This window comes from Phragmites australis, chromosome 13 (assembly GCF_958298935.1).
Source record: "Phragmites australis chromosome 13, lpPhrAust1.1, whole genome shotgun sequence".
Taxonomy (NCBI): domain Eukaryota; kingdom Viridiplantae; phylum Streptophyta; class Magnoliopsida; order Poales; family Poaceae; genus Phragmites; species Phragmites australis.
Window position 1 is genome coordinate 21,703,897 of NC_084933.1, and position 17,018 is coordinate 21,720,914.

The window sequence follows — 17,018 nt, forward strand, 5'->3', positions numbered from 1 at the left end:
GACTATGTTATCTTTATTTTGTTCTTTTTTTAATTTTTTTCTCTATTTTTATTCACTTTATTTTCTTATCTTCAATAACTTTCCTTTGAGAAGAATCGTGAAGATAAAGTATAGAGAATCTCGTTCTAAAAGAAATGACATTAGAAATCCATTCATAACAAAAACCGTAAAAAAAAATCGTTAAAACGCTAAAAGGAATAAAAATCTCATCATATTTGATTATCCTGAAGTAAAACCGTTGAAAATGATTATCTTACGTGTGCCAGCAGTGGAATGGGACTATGAGAGTTGGGGTATCTCGCTCATCTCACAGGGTTCTATCATAGTCCTACCTCCATGGAATCTAATGATGAGAATCATGAGATCAGGGTACTTCGATCGCCAAAACTTTCAAGCAAAAAGTGCATCTTTCTCACAGAATATTCGGAGTGTTGGTGAAAACATATAGGGGTACCTGCCCTCATTTTTAAAGAGTTCTGAAAGTATGCCCTAGAATCTAACACACCAATGCTTTGATCTCCATTTTCTTGGAGTGTACCCAGCTACTACTTGCAAGGGATCACGCTCTATGTCACTAGAAGCACACGCACAGATTGAACAAATGAATCAATCGCACTAGGTCAATTGCGCGACAAAAGTCGTATTGCATTGCTAAACACTTGCATTGTACATCCTTACACATCGAAATGCCCCTACTATGCACAAAGCTAGCACAACTATCATTTGGACAAAATTGGGGCGGCATTGTGTCAGTTTGCTCCTGCCTCCTATTAAGTAGCCAAAAGAGATGAGAATTGAAAACGAGGCTCACATCGAAGAGTTACATTAGAGCTTCGGTTGTTTAGTTCACTGAGCAGCAATCGGTTGTTTAGTTCACTGAGTAGCAATTGCCTCTCCAGAGATAAGAGATATACCAAAGTTCCGGTGCTTTCCATCGGCCTTATTGATGAGCTTAAAACCCTTCAAAGGAAGCTGATTTATGAGAAGAGTCTCCAGCTGGCAGGCAACGCTCTTGCCAGGAACCACGACGTATAATATCGTGGCATCCTGCATACCTTCCTTCAATCTGTGAGCATGAAGACGGCCCACAAGATCATCCGTCTGCAGGCAGAATGGGGTCAGCATTTTATGGCCTCTAAAGAGAAACGTCGAGACACTGAACAATACAGGAAATATGATCAAGACTTTACCTGTCCCACATACAGCTTGTTGTCACTTCTGATAATTACATAGATGCTAGACCTGCCAACAGTTGAAGGTGGTGGTTGCTCTCTTGCACCTACAGCAACACAGACCACCTCAACCAGTTCTGAGATGCTTCCTTTGTTAAAGAGGTCCAACAGTTTCTTCTTGCATATCATGGTAACAGTGCTCTCAACTTCCTTTTGCAGTAGCCCAAAGGCACCATGTGGAAGTTTTAGTCTGTTTCTCAGAGAATCAGGCTTCTCAACCAAGCCATTTACGCTGGAGCTGGCATTAGAAGGCTCATTGTGGACCATTGATGCTGTTTGCTTGTTGTTTGTGCCCATAGCCAAATATAGCTCTTCAGACCTTCTAATTATCAAGTCAGGCATGCCTTCCCTCCGGGCTGTTTGAAACGCAAGGCTTTCTCTACAGATGCCATCCATTAATCTCCATGTTGGTTGAATGCACCCATCAATCACTTCAGTTCCCATAGCTTTGAAATCAGTATGGTTGAGTGAGAGAGGCAGGTCAAAAATGCCATGCAGGTGAGTTGATATGATGCCTAGGCAGCCAACATTATCGAGCCTTTCAATGATGCTACCAGCTATGCAGGTTCCTTTTGCAGTTTCTGTGCCCCTACATATTTCATCAATCAGAACAAGACTCCTAGCAGTAGCTCGGCTGACTAAAGAGCGCATTTCTGACATTTCAATCTGCAAAAAATAGGAAGTCAAAACAAAATATTTGCAACAGGTATTTAGACAGTTTATGGTGAAACCACAGAGGCCAATAACCAAACACAACTTTCTAGAATCAGGAAATAAATAATCTATCATATGCAAAGCGGGGAGCCAAATGGTTCTCGCACAGCAATTAATGTCATCCTTGGTCAGAAATATGAGAACAAAGATAAGCCTAGTTCAACAACATACATGTAACGTGATGCAATTAATGTGCTTGGAGTTGTACCGAATTGGTGGAAGAAGCAAGAAGGTTGGATGACTAAAAACACCAAAGAAAACCTACCTAATTAGTTTACAAAAGCAACACCACAAATTAACTAACTTTCAACAGGTCAAATTCCACCATGAAAATAACTAAGATGTGTGATGTTAACAGCGCATGCATCCGAGAATGTAACTCGTCAACGCCACAAATTTTATGCAAAGCTACAAAATTGGCACCTGAAATGAACTTTTCCCATCAGCTGGGCTGTCATAGGCTTTCATATGCAGCATAATGGAATCAAAATGTGGGATTAGAGCTGAAACAGCAGGCACCATCAGGCCACATATTCCAAGCAATGCAGCTGCACAAACTGATCGCAGCATACTAGATTTACCACCACCATTTGGGCCAGTCAGAACAAATAAAGAGTGCATGTGGACATCATTCAGTATTGCATTCCCTTGATTAATGTCAAGCCAGTAAGGAAAGAGTCCTAGTAAATCCATTTCATTTGAACTTCCCTTCACAACACAGTCCTGCACAAGTATAATAAAGGTATTTGAGCAGAAAAAAAGAAAGGAACATGTCATCTGGCAAATGATAAACAGCACAGCTCATGTCTGTCATCTTCTAAACATTGCTGGTCCAACTAAACTATATTTTAACTCTTCTCAGTCAAAATAAAGCATCATCATTTGTACTTGACAATACTACCAGGCCACAACACAAATTTGTAACTCAAATAACACAGAAGGAAAACTTGCTGGCCGCTTGAGAAACAGTTGATATGTCTATGTAACATACAGAATTTCAGAGATATGGTTGAGACAAATACAGTATTATCATGTCATGCCAAAATTTGTTGTAACTGGGCTAGATATGCATGCATGAAAATGACACATGACTACTTAAATAAACTAAACTACTGAATGCCATACAGTAAAATTTGACAACTAGAACAACAACATACACAGCAGACAGCACTCGTTTACTAACACAGATGGATGGAGGGAGTGAGGAGAGGAGGGAAGGAGGAAGAGACTCAAAATACAGAAATATGGTTCAAAGGTTGTACCTTTGATAATGGAGATATAGTAGGAAGCATCCAACCCCTTCTGCGGGCCTCACTGCTCAAGATAAAAGAACAAAAACATGAATAAGACCACTGTGCATACATGGGCTGCCAGACACCGACAGCAATAACATCAGCGTGCAGAACCGATAACACTCTGCCTTGTAGATCACCAAACACAATGCAAAATATTTTGTCAATAGGCTTCTGGCAAATATCTCAACTACATAACATAGAGAGATACACCAAATCCAAGTTTCACTTTGTGGCATACCAAGAAATTTAACAAGTTTCACTAAGAAGCTAATTTTGGTGACTGACTAGCCGCTGGCTCACTAATGATACCAGACCAGTCCTTTATGCAAAACAACTGGCCATTTCAATGATCATCAAATTGTTTAATTTGAGAAACACCAAATGGCCAGATTTATGGCGTCAAAAAAAAAAGTGGCCAGATTTATATCTTGAGTACTTTTTTTTTTGGCAAAAGTCATTCATTTGGCTATTCACCACTTCCTACTAGTACGCAGTCCAAAGCTTGCTTGGTTGAGCTGCTTGGGTGCCAAAATTTTGAGCCTTGGTTAATTTGCAGAATAGCAAGAACGTAAGCTTTATCCAATGTTATAAAAGAAAGCGTGCATTGCTTCATAGAATGTGCCTAAAAGCAAGGACAAAAGTAATCACCTAACATGACCAAAAAGTGCTTTTGCTATGATGAGCAATGTTGAGCAGAAGACAAGGATGTTAATCTTGGCCTGCAATTCACTTGAAAGCCCTCTCAACAGCTCAAGAACTTTATTTTTTGCATTATCACAAGCTTCATGGTACCTGAACAAACAAACAAAGAAACATCAGCGTAATTCTAGTAAAAGTTACTGTGGAAACGAGTTTTCCATTGCAATTGTATGCCCTAGAATGTAAGAAAACTAGCTTATTGTAGGATACTTCTAATGTGTATCAATCAAAATACTATGGTGCATCAATACGTAATTTTGTAAAAAGTAGGACAACAAAAAAACATAATAATAGAAGGTGACATAATAACATTTAATGAATGCAACATTTTAAACATGAAACATGTATATATTTTACTAACATGCAGTAGCATTTTCCTATGACCACAGCAAAGGTTTCATATTATACTGATGTAGCAACTTCTGATAATGACCCAACTATAGGATGTTTCAACCAAGCAACTGAGGTGCCAGATTGCTGAAGCATTTGTTAAGTCAGGCTGTAAGATCTGCTAGCAGTCATCCCATGGGGCAGTACCTGGTTAATGCATTCTCAACTTTGATTGTTGTAAACCATTCCTCCCCAACCTTTCTGCCTTTTGAATCAATTGCAGGCTTCAGTTGTTTAATTTGTTGCTCACCAGCTGTGTTAGCCCATACATTTGGTATGAACCGCTTCCCTTTAAACCAAACAGCCTCGTGCTCTTTTGCATAACAGATTTCACCTTTAGGACCTCCATTTGAGGATACAGATTTTACTCTTGAAATAATTGGTATAAAATCTTCAATGACCTGAAAATCACAATATATATTAGTATTAACCAAGCAATAGGTGAGTCCAAGGAAATGCAAACGAAAAAAATCTCATGTTGTCTCCAGCAAATATGCAGTATCATATCCCACGTTGGAGACGCTGGCTGTGGTCATAGACTAGTCAATAATTTCAATACAGATGCCATCAAGGGGTAATGGAAATATTTGACTATGCAAGAAAAAAAATAGGGGTCAAATATTATACAGAAAAGAATTGCTCAAAACCCACCGCTGTTGATAATGCCTCAGCAGCTATATCAACATTCCTGAACTCTTCTTCAGCATGGATCCTTTTCACACGCCCCTTCCAAGATGACTCCATATCATTAAATAACTCCTTGGGAATATATTCGAATGAATTTATTGCCTGATCACTTTCAATACCTAAAGAAATCACTTCAGATATACGCTGCGAAATAATGCTACATTCATTCACCTGCAAAAGGGTAAAAGGAAATGCTCCAGATCAATAACAAATGGAAGGGAAATTCAAATCAGTAAATATACAAAATAAAATGAGGAATCTCAAAAGTATTACCCAAGTACACCACATGTATATCAAATATAAAAGACAGGCAAAGCTTTGCAGCAATCAAAGTGGTGCATTACGAGTAATATCCAGTATACCACAAGAAACTTAAAGTCTTAAAAGGCACTTACAAGCATATCAGCTTCAACTTTCAAACCAGTAACCACAGAAACAGGTATCAGCAATTTGTTCAGGACAGCTGAAAGCTCAGCATTTCTACTCATGAGCATAATCTCGTCAAGGACATTTTTTATTCTACAAAATTCAATGTGATTGGCCTCTTTTGACTCAAGCAGCTTCACAAGCTGCAAAATCAACATTGCTGAATCAGAATCAGACAAATAAATGAGATGAAGTACAAGAAAATTAAGTGGGAAGCTGCTACATGAAATCATTGCAGGTATGAATGAGAGGGTCAAAATGAGATGGCATAGAATCACACGATAGCATCTACATTGATAGGCACCAACTAACGGGATATACTGAATTTTCAAAAGAGAAATAAAAAATAGATAATAATAAGAGGAATGCAAAATAGATGTTTGGCACTGAAGGTTAACAAGGTCTCTACAGATTAATTTAGAAAATTAGGAAATATGTTCAACCATTTAATGAGTCTAAGCCTCCATTTGGCATTGTAGTCAATTAGGGTAATCTCGTTTGGTGGAACTACTTGTACAAATTTTCGTGTTAGACTAACTGCCTTTCTTCTAATCTAAGTTGCACATGGAGATACTAATTTGTTTCAAATTGCACGTGTGAGATAAGTAACAGTTACATAACAAGATTTATCTAAATTTAATTTAATTTCTCAAATATACTACAAGATATTTCACAATTTCTTTCTACAACAGCTCAAAAAATAAGTACAGCACAGCACAATAACCGCAAGCCAACCCTAAATTATAGCCAACAGTATTTTTTGGATATCTTTGTCCTTACACCACTAGAATTAAAAAGATGAACATATTTATGATAAAAAATGAGCCATGCACATAGATTAGAACTAAGCTAATCTCACAGGCCATTTTGCATAGCTCATGGAAATCTATATATCTATTAGAGCAAAAGTGGCCAACTAGCAACACTGATGCTTCCTCAAAAATCATTCATACAGCTTGTGTAACTCAGTCTAAATCTATTATGGGCCTTAGACCCTGGATCAAGGACAGCAGAATGGCCATGTGGCAAGGCAGCAACAATACATTGCGACAAGGCAGCAGCAGTTGGCCCATGGCACAAGCACAACGTGGCCACCATAGGACAGCTCAAGGACGAGCTGTCTTCGGGGAGTGGTGTAATGTTGTGGCGTGAAGGCCACAGGACGTGATCCAGCAGCACCTGCAGCTAATCCATTAGTTTGTTAAGCCTAGTTTAGGGTTGTTAGCCAATAAGATTTGTTAGTTGGGTTGTTGCTTTGATTTGTTGGGCACCTTGTCTATAAAAGGCAGTCATGAGTCCTAGGGAGGGTAGGCAAGAAAGAAGAAGAAGGCTTGGTCCTCTTCTTGTGCCGTGGGCTGAGGCCCCTGCGCCACGCCATATCAAAATCAGACAACCCCTCCATTTACTTATATTGGGCATGCTTTTTCTCTTGATTTTGTTGATTTACATATGGCAAACACACTAAACAAGGCAATATATATAAAACTTTTCCTTATATGACCTTATTGAATGTGCTCTAGTTGTACAGCAGTAAACACTAAACAGCAAAGCACACACAAATCAAGGAAACAATGATGTGTAGGATAAGCAAGGCCTGCATGGTCGTTGTGTCTCCATATAAAAAAAAGCAGGCATGCTATCAATGCAAAGCATCTCATGCATTGAATACACCATCTTAGGAGTGATCTAGCAAGCATTTAGAGGGAATGACCAAAGTAGCATTGGGGATAGTCTAGTCAATTCCGCATTCTTTATTCCATGTGCAAATTCTAAATACACCTCGTATAAGTAAACAGAGCGAGCACTTCATGCACAAGTCTGGCCAATTGGTTGTTGCACTTTACTTACATGAGAGTCGTGAGACTGCTAGGGTCTAATTTCACAAAACATCAAATTCACTTATCTAGAATGAACATGCATCGAAGGAAAATAATTCATAGGATGACTGATGGGACAATTGCGCATATTTACTCCGAACATATAAAGAAGTAACCTTTGCTGCCGGAATGCAAGTAAATTCAGGAATGGAGCAAGTTATGCTGCCCATAAGCCTGCAAGCCTCTGCAACAAAGATATAAATTGGTCATCATCTAATCCTGGGAGCTAACATTTTCCTGGGAGTAAAATGGCGCAACATAGGACAATTGCTTTTATAGTTGTTTTCCAAGAAATATTGTTAAGAAATAATCAAACCAAGAAATCTAAAACCGCATGATAGATGGATAGAAACTCAGAATCTGCAATTAGGCGAATTTGTTTCCAGCAACCCAAAGCAAATTTTTCTGATGATCCTATAGTACCAATGCAAGATTAACTTAGGCATGAAAAAAAAATACTTCCCATGTTTTACCTGTGAATTTCTAATGCACCTATGCACAATGTCTTCTCAAAGAAAGAAGTGCCATTTTGAGCCATAACACCCAAATCATCAAAAAGTAGTCAGAACAGAAGAGCATGCAAAATTTCATCTACTAAATTCAGCTGAAACTATATGTTATGATTTGCCATTTTATCCCCTTTTTTGTGTTCATCCCGGGGCAATATTAAAATTGCAAACATGAATATTTGCAGTTATTTACAAATCAAATGTGTATTACAATGCACAATGAGTTCAAAGTTCCAACTCTTAAGCCAGATTTTCCATGAACAAATTACAGCTGCAAGGTTTAAGAGATTTTACCTTGAACCGCCGATGCAACATCGAATGAAGGAGGATTAAGAAGAAGATCTCTAATATACCTGAATATCACAAGAAAAGCTAAATCTCAAGAACTAAAGCTAACACATAGAACCATTGATAACAAAACCCATGCCAGTGACACACACACACACACACACAGAGAGAGAGAGAGAGAGAGAGTTGTCCTTTAGACTAGCATATATTTGTTGATCAGTTGAACTACTAAGCAATATTATACAGTTAATCCAACATATAACTACAATACATACATTGATGGAAGCCCGCCACAATTTGAAGGGAGCACCATTTTTAGCAAACTTGGTATTCCCTCAGTTGGTATGACTCCTACAGCACATGAATTTCAGAAATAAAATTCATTAACTTTAGAAGGCTATTTAAAAAGATAAGCTATATCAAAGAAAGCTGCAGCATACCAATTTGAGTAGCAGTTCCAAGATAGAGAGGTTGAGGCCTGCCTTCCAACGAAACGGTGACATTGCGGAAAATAGTTTTCTCATCAAGGCCATATATTTCCCGCACCTTGACAAACCATCTTTTTTAGTTACAAGAACCAAAATATAAGGCTAAATGAGGATATAGAACAACCAGTGGCACATTAACAGCTCCAGGAAAAGCAGAATAATTATTGCAACACACAAAACAGGACGAGACACACATTCTCAATAATGAGAGTTATTCCAAATGTGGTTCCAATGTTATATCCTTCAGAATAATTATTGCAACACACAAAACAGGACGAGACACGCATTCTCAATAATGAGAGTTATTCCAAATGTGATTACAATGTTATATCCTTCTTAGGGCCTGCTTGGAATCCAAAACCCATTGATGAAAAAATCGGCCGATCAGCTGATTAATTGGTGATCGGCAGGGCAACAAGTAGATTAGCCTGTTATCGGCTCTAAAATCGGCCGGCTGATTAATCGGTCTGACAACCCGATTAATCGGGTTGACTACTGATTAATTGGGTTGACTGGCCGATTAATCCCCTGACTTAGTCGCAAACGACTCGCCCAGCTCCAGATTTCAACCAAAGAGAATGAAGCGGATGAACCAATGGATATTTGAGCCTACAACTTGTCAACTTATTTAAAATTGCTGCATAGAACTTATTTGAGTTAGATGAACTATGTGTCTATGTGTGAATTGTGATTGTGTGAACTGCTATCATGTGTGAACTGCTGTCATGTGTGCTTGACTGTTGTCCTTTTTATTTGTATTTGAGACTTTTGAGTCTATTTTTATGTGTTTGGTTGAATGAGAATGACTGCTATCATTTTTTTGGAATTTATAGTTTATATTTGAAGCACATACTCATAGATTGTTATTTATTTTGCAGATTTATCGCCTTCCAATCAAGCATTCGTCATCAAAACTACAATATCAAGCCATCAAGGTAACACCTTGATGTCCTAGTTAGTTCTTAGCATCTTATACATGTTTAATGGTCGACCGATTAATTCAGTTAATCCCCAATTAACCAATTAATCCCTACTCCCTAGCCGACCGAGCAGCTACCGATCATTGATTTTTTTAACAATGCCAAAACCTTCAAACTAATTGCTGAAAATTCCTAAAGCAACCCCCTCTTCCAAAAAGACCGTTTGAGGTTTTGTTTTATTGTCTTGTAGAACATGTATGATTTCGAAATTTGATACTCTGGTTGTTTAGACCGTTTGTACGGTTTTACTATATTGTTAATATATATTTCCAGTATGGCCCTACCCTATAAAGACAATAAGATACAGCCGTGACAGACCTTGCATAAAAGTTCCTCGATAGGTGAACCGTCAAACCACTCAAAGGACTTCCCATTGCACTCTCCCCACAAGAGCCCTCCTTCACCGAATTCCCCCCAGCGTGATGTCCCTACAGCAAATGAAAGAAAATATATGAAACAAACAGCAAGTTCAAAATCACACATAGATATTGACTGCATTTGTTGGATGCATAATGTGATGCTAATGACACATAAACTCTGCCTCCATAAATTACATTACAGTTATTATATGAGGAATTTCTTGCATCATACAGCAGTAATATCTATTACAACATTTCAAATAGGAATTAATAACTTGAGATGCAGAAAAAGATGTGAAGGGCTAACTGGCTTTGAAAATGTGTTTCAAGAAAGAAAGCTCCAAGCCAGTCAACTGTGTAAAAAAGATGCTATTCAACATTACCCATAGATTATTAATTCTCAAGATATTATAGAACATAGGATGTACCAATGAATTATTCGTGATAGAGAAGTGTAATATCTGATAACTGACAACATTTTTGAAAAATAAAAAATCAAATTTGAAACTTCTATATATTATATCATAAAAAATTAAAAATAAGAACATAACAGCATAAAATAGAAGATTCTGATGCCCAGGTTCCAGAAAGTTGTTTCCGGATCAAACAAAATAAATAATATAAGAAGACAATTTCCTCAGGAATATAAATTCAAACCTGAAGCATTGTTCCTCAAAGAACTGTGAAGGTATAGATGATGGTAACGACATATGCGAAGCTTAGTAACCACAGCCTCCTCTGTTAGGCCCTCCTCAGCTGAGTAAGTTTTCATCGTCTCTAGCACAGATATCACACAGTATCCTTTTGCAGAGCGTGAAATCCCTGATGAATGAGAACACCGTGATGTACTATCTATGTTTGAGTATTTAACTGGGGAATTCAAAAGTCAAGAACAGAAATGACAGTATATTTTACAACTTAAAATGTCACGTATTTCCTCCAGGAACACAATACTGTAAATGACATACAGACATAGAAAGTTCGTAGCAGCGTATATAGTATAGATATACACATCTTGCTATCTGTTACTGAGTTCTCATCTAATATAAGCATAATATTATGACAAGTTGTTATACCGCTTGGAGATTATCCACCCAAAATTAGTAAGAAAAAAAAACTTATTATTCAACACAAGAAACTGGCATTCCATATGAGCCCATTGACTAGACCATCCACTGCTCAAATTTCATGCATGGTGCCATTTACGATCTAATAACATAGAGTGAATAAACGTGTAACATGCTGCACAGTAAAATTATGTGAAGAAGAAACTGAATAGTTGATTAACTGTCACAGATACGATGGAACAGAAAAAAAAAATACTAATCCAGAGGTACTGGGTAGAAATATAGAACTACAACATACCAACTACAGGCATTGGATCAGGGAACTCTACATCATGGTCTACTTCAGCAAGACCAAATACATATGGACTACCAGGATGTGCATGCCTGTAAAAAAGAAAAGGAAATTTAAGATTATGAACTGATGAAATATCAAAGCACAAGCAATAAAAGCAGCAAAAGTTCTTAATATTGGATGCCAATTGTAGGTACCATTGCAAAAATAAACAGATTCAAAGAGGACAAACACTACATCATCAAATTAGAAAGCAATGCATCATAAATGAACATGTAACATCAAACGTCTGACAAGTTATGATGAACATCTTTGTGCGTACTGTAATTATTCTGAGGTCAGGACCTAGATCTGGCTGGCGCAATTTGCAACCCATTTTGAATCCATATCATAGGCCCAGTAGAGCCTAGAAGAGCCTAGACGTGAGGAGTGTTGAAGTATATTGCACATGTTTTCTCAACAGCTTAAGTTCGGGTTGAATTAGCCATTGCATAAAACTCAACATGGTAAAAAAGATTAAGTTCTGCACTTGTGAGCTGGCCAGTGCAATTTTGAGAAAAGATAATTACGGCCCACTGAGTCATGTTATAAACCTTGTGGAAACTAGATGTGAGGGGTGGTGTTGAAATATATTAACCACCCCTCCCTCAAAAGCTTGTTTGAACTGGTTGGTGCGTGAAAATTAAAGATTGTGTGTGAGGACATGCAAGGACAGCAAACAAAGCAATGAACCCCTCATCTTGTGAACTTTGAGGAAAGTTACAATCAATAAATAACCATCACAATGATGAACAATCATGCTCAATCTGACACAATGATTTATTTGGAAAAACCTCCTCAAAGTGACAAGTAAAAATCCATGTGAACTACAACGAATCTTTTCTAGAACTTCTGAAAATACATCACAGCAACAACATCATCAATAAGGTAGGTACAACCTTGATAAAATAGCAACGGCAACAGCAACAGATCAGATTCAGCAAGAGGTAAGCTGTGTGCATGACTCGGATTGACAAGCCAATGCACACACCACAGAGTACCGAATCAGCATTGTGAAACAGTAACCCTCTCAAATAGCATCCACAGCTCAATAGAAAATGAAGTGCTTAGCAAAACACATACAGTACATTACATAGTTCTGAAATTACCCAGAAATAAATCGACCTTTCCGCGCACGGGCTTGAGTTGGGCCTTGAATTTCCTCAACTATGCACTGTATGTCAATATTAACAGACCAAATAATGTACAATGTCACTAGAAAACATCAGCATCAGTATGTAGACTGGTTAAATGCTACAGCATATGCCTAAAGTAACAGACAAATCAATGGTCAAAATTTGCAATATATGGTTATAGATTACACTGTATGATCTGGTACTGCACATAATTGAATGAATCGTACATGTAATGTCAGAATTTTTTTAGCAATGTCACCCATAGAGCAACCTAGCCACATCCACATAATGTGTGGTCAATGGTCGTTCCAGACAAATCAAATTGGTATAAGAAAACCATGTGATATTAATAGATGCATGATCATCTGAGCAACTCATTTGCGAAAGCTCATTTCGATTATCTGACAAGAAATTTCTGCCATGACTGATCAATTTTGTTACAGCAAGGGGATGCAACCAATGAAAAACACAGTAAAAGGCATTGCATCATGATGACACCAATAAGTCACCAAAACAAACAATTAATTGCATCCTTCGATTGTTATATAAAAGCTTATTCTTAACCTCATTCAGCTGGAAGGGACGATAAAGTCTGAAAACCCAATACCCAGTACAACTACAAATAAGCATTGCCATATGACCTCAGTGCGCTGAACTTATGGCTTGTTGGAACAGTGGTTTTAGATCTTACAGTTATGTTTACATTCCTATATTACAGCAAACAACTGGTTTTAGACACATGGGGAATGAGTTTAAGATCTTACCACAGAATAACCACACCGGGTCAAATCATCCAAAGTTTGCCGCAGATTCTGCAAGTGAACTTGATTTTATGTCATACTATTCCCAAAAGAAGATTAAGATATGAATTAAATATGAAACATGATAACTTCAAATCTCTATATATCTCATAGTTTGTTCAGTGGTTGCATTTTTGTACTTGAAACTTTTATCCATCTTAATACAAAGACACGCAGTCCTCTTGTGTGCTCAAGAAAAAAAATTGCAGAATGCAGACAAATGAGACTCAAGTGAAGAAGTAGTCATGCACACTTATCATAAAACAGCAAAATGGAGCCAATGCGCAAAAATGCTGCTGCATTTAAACTAAAACTTAAAACCAGAATGAAAAAGTAACAGCAGTGATTGTCAAATAATTCGAAATGGATGTTCTGACACAGAAGTGTGCATAGACTGTAAAAATATCTGAATAATCCAGAAATATTAAGTTTTAGTGTTCTCCAGTACCTTGATAGTACTTTTTTACATAATGATACAATAAGTTGATGATTCTCGGTGAGTGAATCCAAATTACAGAGCATAGACAATGTTACAAATAGCATACCATGACTGGACAGCCAGCTTTTGGAATACTGTCAGAACGCAAGCCTCCAAAAGGATTTAAGCCTGCATGCTCTACAAGAATGCAGGCATCAAAACCAACAGCTTCATAGAAATCTCCTACCTGAGTAACAAATCATCAAATACGAAACATTCATATAATTTCATTTCAGTAGCATGGAAACATTTCGTAACCATGAAAAATAAAAGGCCAATGTGCATGAATTTCCCAACTTAGATGGGAGAGAATAAATGAAAGACAACAGGGAGAAATATAATACATCTGAATCATCTGAATACTATTTTGATAAAATGCTAAAAGCTAATCCAGCTAGATAATTGAGGATCCAGATTAAGGGGTATGTAGTAAAACAAATAGAACATTCTTGTTCTATAAATTACAACTTGCAAACTGAACATGCTGACATGTGACATAGGCCCATAGCAAATATCTATCAGAAGTGCATGTAGCAAATTGTCATGTCATATAGATCTCTGGTATAAGTAGCGTAGAGGGAATAGCAAGAACAAGGTCCGTCGGTGTTGACAACTTTAAGATTTCCTTTCCTTTGCCAACAAATTCTGTGGAGTATCATACCTTTTAAAACCCAAAAGTGATTGCAAATGTAAACTTAATGGAATAATGGATAGTAGCATACTCTGCAAAGTAGAACCTCGCGAGGGAACTTTGATTTGAATTGCAACATTTCCATGTTCAGGGTTCCATCCTTTAGGCTGAAAAAAACATATCAACATTGAGTCAATAATAACAACATGTTAGCCTGTCATTTTCAAGAAAAGAATGAACATGTTAAAAGAAAATTAGCAACCATAAATTGTTTGACAAATGGCAATCGCATGATTATGTCAAGCATGCAAAAAGCATATGCTTCACCTTCCATTTCTCAACGTTGAATCCAACCCTAATATATTCGAATACACAAGCCTCTGAGTCAAATGCATGGATGTCTGCTTTCTGCACCTCTCCATTTGCTGAAAACATTAAATAGTTGAACAGTAATAAATAACATAAGCATCAGCATTGTTACATGGGAGAGATATATTAGCTGTTTGAATGCACCTCTTTCCACCATAGGATATGCAACAGCATTCTTTCATCACAGTATTTTCCCTGTTTGTTTGATTTCCTAGACACCATTGAAATGCCTCGTGCTACCTTCCTTGGTTTAGACCAAGACCTCCTGTCGAATAGCCTGGAGCGAACAGCCGAAGACAGTCATAGAGATTATGTCAGCAATATAAATGGACCACAGTGCCATACTATATCCAAATTGGTGAAAAAGTAAGTCAAGCACTTCATTCTTCAGTGAAAGTGACTTGAGGTATATGAGGCTACAGTTGGTCACTAATCAAGACATATTGAACATTCGTGCCTATAACAAATTGAATTGCACGTTCGTGCTTATAGCTACAAGGATCACTACAATACAATTCAAATTTTAGCCAATGATCCCAAGGTGGGCAAGGCTACTCTCCCAGCATTCCCAAGGTGGGCAAGGCTACTCTCCCAGCATTCTCTAGTTGGTACTTGTACATGTTTAATCAGTGTTTCGGACCGTTGCAATCATAGAGACAGTAAACAAGTTAGTTCCCAGGTCTCAAGGATTTCAAATAGATTTATCTAGACAAGCGATTCGTTCAAAACATCCACTGAGCCACCAAAAATTACCCCACCACTGCGGTGTCGCACTCTAAAAGTCTGCACCAATGCCGTCGTATTGCGGGGTTCATGCTCCGCGACGTCCACGCGAAAAAACGGAAGGGGGAAAACCCCCCACACGGCACCAAAAACGCCGCAAAACGAGGCTGAAACGCGTCAAAATGCCCGGGAGGGAGGGAAGAAGGCTTACAGCATTGGGAGACGGGAGCGGCGCGGGTGACGGCGCCGGAGGAAAGAGTCGGCGAGGGGGAGCCACCGCGGCGCGGCGGCAACGAGCGAGCTTGCCAGCAGCCGCTGCATCGCGCCGCCGCGACGGAGGGAAGAGCAGCGGGGGGGAGGGGGGCAGGGTTCCGCCGCCGCCCTCCGGTACGCGGTGCGAGTCTCCGCTTCGTCGTCGTGTCCCCGCCGGAATGGGGGGGTTGGAAGGGGGAGAGGTGGAGGAGGGGCGTGGGGTTTTGGGGTGTCTCGGGGCGCGAGCGGCCGCGAGGAGGCGGAGGCCGTGGAGGTTTTCACCGCACGTTTCTCGGTGTAGTGCGCACACTTCCCGGAGCGTTTGACTAGTGGGCCCGAAGGGGTCACGGGCTCACGGTCCCTGGGCCCTGGCACTGGCAGGCCTGGAAAGGCTTTGCGCTCTGACTTCTAGTTCTGAGACTTGGGCCGGCCATGCATGCCTATGTTGTTTGTTTGTTGCAACTTGCAGTGAACATAATGGTGCAACTGTTTTTTCTCATAAGCATCTGTACAACTCAAAGACATATATAAGTACTTACATCATTATACATATGTATTTACATAGCGTCTATTAAAGACTGTAGATACAAATCTTGAAGATTAACAAAACTACCACATACATCATGCTGTCGATAGATACGTCATCTATCATTGAAATAAAATTCCGTCTTGATGAGACACACAAGAAGCAAACCTAGGTTTTTTTTAAGGGAGGAAAACCTAAACTTTTATTGAAAGCTAACAGAACTCGCCCAAGTAAAGGAAGAACAAAAGAAACACAAAAACTGGGGATATCAGTTCCACAATAACTATACACGCAGCAAGAGATAAGTGAAGCAGACCTCTATGTCTCAAAAACATCTTATACCAGCCCTTCAGCTGGCTCACGCATCCATTCCCTGATCTCCGAGATGGCGCAATCCACCATGAGCTTGTCATTTTTTCTGAGGAGAATGCTCCAACTCTGCATGAATGACATAACAATTTGTATAAGACTTCAAGTGGCTTGTTTGGAAACTTCATTTCAATCGCTATTTTGTTCCTAGATCTCCAGATAGTCCAAGCAAGTCCTGCAAAAAGGAATAAGCTCAGCAGTTGAGAAATTTTGACAACCCCAGGAGCCACCGAGCAAGGAAAGCCGTTCCATCCAAAAATTTCTCGCACATCACTCCAGACACATTGAGCAATCATAGAACCAAAAAAGATGTGATCAGCAGTCTCTGATTTACCACATAAAGTGCACCTCTCACTCCTTTTCCACCCTCTTTTCTTAAGGGACATGGCAAC

The 17,018-nt window shown here is 38.8% G+C and overlaps 1 protein-coding gene across 4 annotated transcripts; it reads right to left on the reverse strand.

Annotated features, from left to right (window-relative positions):
* Positions 1-606: 606 nt before the first annotated feature.
* LOC133888266 (DNA mismatch repair protein MSH1, mitochondrial-like) lies at positions 607-15,988 on the reverse strand. 4 transcript variants are annotated; one of them, XM_062328437.1, is made up of 22 exons: positions 15,691-15,988; positions 14,901-15,033; positions 14,715-14,812; positions 14,479-14,554; positions 13,824-13,894; positions 13,243-13,290; positions 12,452-12,516; positions 11,310-11,395; positions 10,602-10,766; positions 9,904-10,013; positions 8,558-8,663; positions 8,393-8,468; positions 8,124-8,182; positions 7,437-7,504; positions 5,413-5,586; positions 4,982-5,188; positions 4,478-4,731; positions 3,890-4,033; positions 3,209-3,260; positions 2,370-2,669; positions 1,191-1,898; positions 607-1,101 (listed from the first exon to the last, which is right to left on the reverse strand). In XM_062328437.1, the coding sequence occupies exons 2-22, from the start codon at positions 14,911-14,913 to the stop codon at positions 874-876; spliced, it is 3,108 nt and encodes a 1,035-aa protein (XP_062184421.1). In that variant the 5' UTR covers positions 14,914-15,033; positions 15,691-15,988; the 3' UTR covers positions 607-873. The 4 variants fall into 4 exon arrangements, with proteins under 4 accessions (XP_062184421.1, XP_062184420.1, XP_062184422.1 ...); XM_062328436.1 differs by having other exon boundaries at positions 13,824-13,943; XM_062328438.1 differs by lacking the exons at positions 14,901-15,033; positions 15,691-15,988 and having other exon boundaries at positions 13,824-14,401; positions 14,715-14,783.
* Between the last annotated feature and the right edge of the window lie 1,030 nt (positions 15,989-17,018).